The 6,818-nt window shown below is 41.5% G+C and overlaps 1 protein-coding gene across 1 annotated transcript; it reads left to right on the top strand.

Annotated features, from left to right (window-relative positions):
* Nucleotides 1-262: 262 nt before the first annotated feature.
* Nucleotides 263-5,605, top strand: OSTM1 (osteopetrosis associated transmembrane protein 1; the record flags this gene model as incomplete). Its single annotated transcript, XM_008945142.1, has 5 exons — nt 263-377; nt 2,547-2,644; nt 3,922-4,086; nt 4,844-5,009; nt 5,317-5,605. Coding segments are annotated over 5 exons (600 nt in total), but the record flags the coding sequence as incomplete, so codon positions are not given.
* Nucleotides 5,606-6,818: the final 1,213 nt, after the last annotated feature.

The following is a 6,818-nucleotide window of genomic DNA, read 5'->3' as shown; positions in this document are numbered from 1 at the left end:
TGAGGCCAGTCTGTTGGTTCAGCTCCTTCAAATATCCCTTCAGCCTAATGAGAACAACCCTGTTGTGCTCCGGTGGCACGTGTCTTGAGCTGGATCCTGGGGCAGCAGCCCAGAAATGGGTGAATATTCAGTTCTACAAATATTCACGTGATGCGTTGTGATTGTTTAGCTGTGTTTGCCTAAAACAGGTTTCAAAAATTTCCCTTTGTATTTTTAAAACTTGATTGCTTTTGTTTTGTTGTTGTTTCCCTCTTTCTTTTAGAATTCTTCTGAAAGCCACAACTGTGCCAAGAGCATCTTGACTTCAGACAGGCTGCAGATAGTTGTGACCCTTTCGGAGTTCTTTAACGAAACCTGGGAGGCAGCCAACTGTGCAAGTACGTGACTTGTTCTGCAGCTTCCGTGCTACTGTTATGACACTTAGCCCCTAAAATTTGCACAGATTGGAATTGCATGTATTTGTTTAAATACAGTCAGTGGATAATGTACAAATCTTAAACCAGAGCCACACTAGTGAAGGGTGTGAGAGCTTTTTATTCTTTAATGGATGCTGCCAAAATCTGAGTGCACCAGTCTCTTGGAAAACATAGTTGTTATATAAATACTTCATTTAGGCTATTCTTTCAGAAGATAGTCTTGCTAGTGTTCTTTGGGACCTGCAGACCTTTCTGGAGACTTTGCTTAGCTTCATTGCAGTTTCTTCTGGTTTTCTCCACCTTCTCATTTCTTAAAAAACTTACATAAGAAACTTTTCCTTGTTTTTTAAAGAAATCAAGAACTCTGGAATGCTTACATGTTAATCAGTGTCTGCCCCCATGGCCACGCTTTTGATTGTGTCTTATGGGTAGAGGGTGTTCAAGTCTATCCCTGCATCTTGCTGTTCCCATGCTGATGGTGCTGGGCCATGCTTACAGATAATCTGTAAACATGACTTTTTGCCATTGCCCTGCTGAGGTGTTCTGTCCCGGTTAGAAGGCAGAACTGTGTCCCACCTCCCTTATCCCTCAGTTTCCCAGATAGAGAGGTAAATAAGGAAGGCAGGGGTAATGAAAACCTTGCACCAAATTGAAGATTAACAAAAGAGATATATTATTTAACAGGGATCAGAAAGGAAGAAGGGAAGGGGTTTAACAGGGTACAGAAAGGAAGAAGGGTAGGGGTTTAACAGGGAAGGGGGGTTGTAGGAACAACAAGGTAAGGAAGATTAAACTTCCAAATATACAAAACCCAAATGCTGTGCTGAGGCTCCCCGGTGCTGGATCTCGCTGGATTGAGGTGGATTGAAGCTGGATGCACAATCCTTGGATGTGGATGGAGGCAGGGAAGAGTCTGCAGATCAGGCCCAGGTCTCCAAGATGGCCACGGCCACGTGTAGCACAGGGAGCAGCAGAGCAGCGTGTGCCCAGGTGCAAGGTCAAAGGAGCAAGAGGAAGAGAGAAGGGAAGAGGCGTGCCTTTCTCCCCTTTTATAGACCTTGGCAGGAAGTCCCGAAGACAGGAAAAGGGGAGTGGGAATAGGACAGGTGTACGCCCCTTTCATTCAGGCTTGTACCTGGTTTAGGGTTTCAGACCTCCACCCACCAGGGGCAGCAGGTTTCAAACCATTACATGAGGGAAGCAGGACCTACACTGATAGGTGCACTAGGAAACTGAGGGAACAGCACTATGGAGTTGAGTGTTATAGACTCTGGGTTTGCTGCAGAGCCCCTTGAGAGTCCAGAACAGCTTGTTCTTGTTTTAGAGTCCAGGCAGCAGGGGAGGACCCCTGTGGTCTGTGCTGTCCTACTATGCTTAGATTGTGACCTGTGCTGCCTGCCCAGTGTCCAGCTGAACGCTTACCCTCAGCACTGATGGTGCTTCCTTCTTTCAGGAGATTTTTCTAGGGTGCTGGCTTGCTCTCATGGTGCTGTGGCTGAACATTAAATTCTCAAACCCCTGTTGTTTTCAAGTGTCTGTCTGTTTACAGCACCTGAAGTGGGAAGGAAGGAGGGAGGGAGGGATGGATGGATGGAAGCAGTAATGTGGTAGGGTTGAGCCTGTGACTGGGAGGAAAGCCTCAGAGCTCCTCTCAAAGCTGGTGAAATGGTCAGCTCATTTATTAAACAATCTGAACATATACTAAGATTCATCTGTTTTCTGTGGTGTAGATGCTCTCAGTTTCATCTCCAGTGCTGGTGCTTCTGCTTTCACATGATGGCTGTTAACATTACTGGGCAGAGCCAGATTCGAAGGGTAGAAAATAAAAGTAATGCCTTGTTTTATCTTAAAGTCCAAAGATAATTCAGATCCTCTCTTCAGAAAGCTCTTGATGATAGTGTTCAACTTTCACTTAATCAAGGCCAATTAATTCTGAAAAATGTTCTCGATGAAGAGTTAGGTCAGCAGGTCTGAGACATAAATGACAGGCTGGTAAGGAGACTGCAATGTTGACTAGACCTGTCTTTTATAGTTGAGAGCTCTTTTTGCAGGAGTGGAGTGTCTGGGGCTTGTCAGCTATGGAAATGCTAGAAATTAGAATATCCTGATGTTTTTCTTTCTCTTTGACAGATTGTTTAAAGAACAGCAGTGAAGGATTATCAAATTCTACTGTAGAATTCCTGGATTTATTCAATAAATCTCTGTCATGTTTTGAACATAACCTTCAGGTATTTATGCTGTGTACTTAAGCACTAAATCCTTTAATTGCTAGCAAAATCTTACTTATGCTGAATAAACTGCAGATGCTTGTTAGGCAAATAAATGGCTGGTGAGTTTGTGAATTTTAGGCAGATAAAGCAATGATCTACGAAATGCAGATGTTTACAGATGGAGGGCCTAAAATTAATTCTAATTGATATTCACCTTGACTTCATTTTGTGTATAATTGCAGCACTACTTCACATCAGAATTTCTGAATTCACAATAGTTGATAATTATATAGCAAAGAACGTTTACAGCTTCATGCTGCAAGTCTGTTTCTTCCTTTCTGGAGCACTGACTTAACAATTCAATCTTTAAATAGCCTTTTGATAATGTAGACTAGTTCAGCAAGACCAGTACCTTAAATCACTGCAACCATTCTTTTGACTAGTAAAATCATGGGTAGACAAAGTTTGTCCATATTGCAAAGGCAATATAATTCACTTGGTGAAATAAATGTGGTAATTGTCCTCAAAGAAAATGCCCTAAATAGCTTAAGAAACAGCACATATTCAGTTTCAGTCAGAAACTGGCCAAGTTCTGGGATCATTCAGTGGTAAAAATGAGAAATGATGGATATGAGACAACCTGAGGAAGCTGCCTGTTTTTTTTTATTAATGGTTTTTAGGAAATGTGCCTTCATAGGTCTTGGCTGGGAGCAGTGTGGATTGGTCTATCAATCAGTTCAAGCTTAACAGTAGACTTAACTAGAACTTAACTCGGTGGTTGGTGAGTAGCTGATACAGCCATCACTGGGTTGGAATATCTTTAGCCATTGTAGTTTTGTTTTCAAGTGTCATATTGCGTTCAGGGGTGGTGAAGGCCCCAAATGAGAAGCCCTCCTTACTGTGCCAAAGTCTGACCCTGTTAGCACAGCTCAGCAGTAACAACAGGTACTTGTTAGGTATGGGCAAACCAGAACCAAAACACAGTGTTAAGAAGCCTGATCTCTGGCTTCAGAATAACATTTAATTGCTAGTAATATTTTTTTTTTTCCCCTCCTTCTGGGAGAAAAAGCTGCTAGTTCAGGGAGCAGTTTGAGATGCATAATCTGGAGGAAATGGATTCTGTCCCTAGTGAATTAGAGTTGGTCCGTTTTCCTCCTACACTCATGGGAGTTGTCTGGGCTTCTGCTCAGTCTAAGATGCTAGAAGTCTGGATTTTGGTTCAGACTTGACTCTAGTTTTTAATTTTTTTTTATATTGCCTTAAAACTCTGTATGAATGCTGTTTTATAACCCTAGGGACAAATGATCTATCTATCACCAAATAACTACACAGAAGTATGTAAAAACTGCAACGAAACCTACAAAATGTTGAATGACCTGTACAACAACTTGCAGAGGATGAACAGGCAAGGTGGTGAGTCTGGGCACTCCACGCACTTGTGCATCGACGTGGAGGATGCAGTAAGTAACTGTCAATACTCGTCAGAGAGACCTTGTCATGGAGGTCTTTATGTGTCTGAGCTGTTTGTGCTTTTCTTGCTAGGGATTGCCTTTTCCTCTTTGGTGTGGGACAGGATGGGGAGTAGTGCCTTTGGCAGTCCTCTGGGGAGCTTGGTGGGGGGCTATCTTGTCCTTGGTCGGTGCAGCGGGAGTGTGGCTGAAGCTCCTGGTCACCCAGGTGCATTCCAGTTTGAGTTGCTGCACTTTAATTTCTTGTTACTGTGAAGGGGATGGATTTAAAAAAAAATCTCTTACTCTGCTGGCTTTTAATATGAAGCTTTACTGATATTGTTTTAGCTAGTATAATAATTGATTCCTGATTACAGCAGCTGTTTCTGGGGGGTTTCAGTGTCGGTGATATACATTTGGAGAAAGCTTTGTTATATTGTGGGGTTTTAAGTGGTTGGGCAAAAGGAGAGCTGTCAAAAGTGTGGGGTTAGCCCCTTCCCTGCAGTCTGTCAGTGGGAAACAGGCAAGTGGCAGTGTCTGCAGCGGCTCTGAGTGTAGTCTGGTTTTGAAGCTTGTAAAAGTTTTGATGTGAAATCTTGGCTCTGTTTGAATTGTCTGTTTCTACATTTCCAGGGATTTGCTTGTTTTGCAGGGACATCTGTTAAAGTGTGTTTTTTCTGAGGTCATATTTGAACACTTGAACGTCTTGAGGCCTGTTTGCCGTGCTGCACAGCAAAAATGCAAGCGCTTGCTTTTGTTCTTCTTTTAGATGAACATCACTCGGAAGCTTTGGAGCAGGACTTTCAACTGCTCTGTTCCCTGCAGTGATACAGTCCCAGTGATTGCGGTTTCCTCCTTTATTCTCTTCCTACCTATTGTTTTTTATCTTAGTAGCTTCCTTCACTCAAAACAGAAGAAACGGATACTGATTTTGCGTAAGTGATGGCGCTGGCGTTTCGCTGTTGGAGTTGGGTGGTGCCAGGGCCTCTTTTGGCTCTCGTGGGAGAGGGGGCCCAGCCAGATCTGCCTGCAGCTGTGCTGACGGCGCTAATAGCCACTATTAGTCTGCTGCTGTCCCCTGAAGAAGGGTAGTACAGAGCTTCAGCCATATCTTTTCATTAAAGTTTCTGGACGTGAACAGAAAGCTGTTTGCAAGTCTGTGCCGGATAAATAGAGGGAGTGGGGGGATTGGTTTTGTGGAATTCTTTGTGTTTAATTTTCATATAATTTTTCCCTTTCTAGCCAAGCGCATCCAGTCAAATGCCAGTCTTGTGAACATCCAAGAAAAATACAGCTGAGCTGCAAAACAAAACCTGAGAACTGCTGCTGTTATACAGTGGGTACAATTGTGTTGGAATGAGGCCGGCACAAAAGAGGAGTTAATTATGGTTTAGTGTAATGATATGGAGCAACACAAGTTAAACAAAATGCTGTCTGACTTCTAAGCAAGGATATTAACAAACATGACAAGGCAGGGCTGTGTGACACTGTATGGACTCTGGTTTTGAAAAATCTGTGGGTTTTTTCAGTCTTGGGCTGAAGCTGGTGTTTTTCGGTTTCTAAGCTTTTCTACTTCTCAAATAGAAGAGTTACATTTTTCCTTGCACGGTATCTTTCCATGTTTGTTGTATTTGTTTCACAGAAACAGATCCTGAATCTTTTAGAGGTGATTTTTGTAAATGAACTAAACCTGAAATAATATTTCATATTCTTGCTGTAAACCTTTTGTTTAATTCCAAATAATCAGCAGTGTTTCCAGACTTGGGATGGGCAAGAAACCTTTAAAAAAAGAAAAAGTTCTCATCTTTCTTACACTGATCTAAAGTCAAGCTGCTGACATCTGTTTAAAAAAAAAAAAAAAGGGGGCATGAAATATGGAGAGAAAATGGTTATATATAATGTCCAAAACCAGCAAGAATAGCAACAGAACTGCCAGTGTTAAGACTTGAATAGTGATCATTGATGTCTACAGTATTCAATTATCTCTGAAACAGGCAGCATATTTAGTCATTTGCTCACTTAAACCACTAAAATCATTGCTTTTCAAATGCTGCATTTTCCCCAGGCTCGTTTCAGATGTCTGTTTGGGTGACTGAATGCTTTACTGTTTCTGTTCATTGTGTTACTGCCTTTCTTTTGTAATTATAAAGGTTTGGTTTTTTTTTAATTTAATTTTTTTGTTGTTGTTTATTTTTGTAGAGGAGAAGTGAGGTAAAGTCAAGTCACTGGAGATGCTGAATTTTCTGATGCAGACCTTGCTATGGCTTAATACAGAGGACCTTTGTAGGGGAAAGTTACCTGTTCTGTGTAATTGTATTTTAGTAGTAAATGAACCAGAAGGTTCTCTAACTTAAAAACTGCCCTGAAAGACAATGAAGATACTGTGTTGGGAACTGATGACTTTAAAGAAATAGTTTTAAAAAATTTGGCCTGTGAAATAGATGAATGTGAACAGATTCAAGGTTGTAGGATTCCAAAGCTGATAGAGAAATTCATATGACAGCTGAGTGGATGGATAGTATTATTGACAGGCCATGGACACAATTCAAGAGCTGCAGTAATACCAGTGGTTTGGTTATGATAGTCCTGATCTGGGAGAGTTGTGAGTTTGAAATGATTTATAGCTGTACTTGAGGTCAATGAATGCCAAAGTATTTGCTCCCAGTTTTAAATGTGTTTTCTAACCTTGAGATAAAAATGAAAGACCACTACAGCTAAAAAAATTAGATTTTTTTTTTTTTTCT

Source organism: Merops nubicus, unplaced genomic scaffold (genome assembly GCF_000691845.1).
Source record: "Merops nubicus isolate BGI_N331 unplaced genomic scaffold, ASM69184v1 scaffold9278, whole genome shotgun sequence".
Classification (NCBI taxonomy): Eukaryota; Metazoa; Chordata; class Aves; order Coraciiformes; family Meropidae; genus Merops; species Merops nubicus.
Note: the sequence above shows the minus strand (reverse complement) of the source record. Positions and strands in the feature narration are given on the sequence as shown.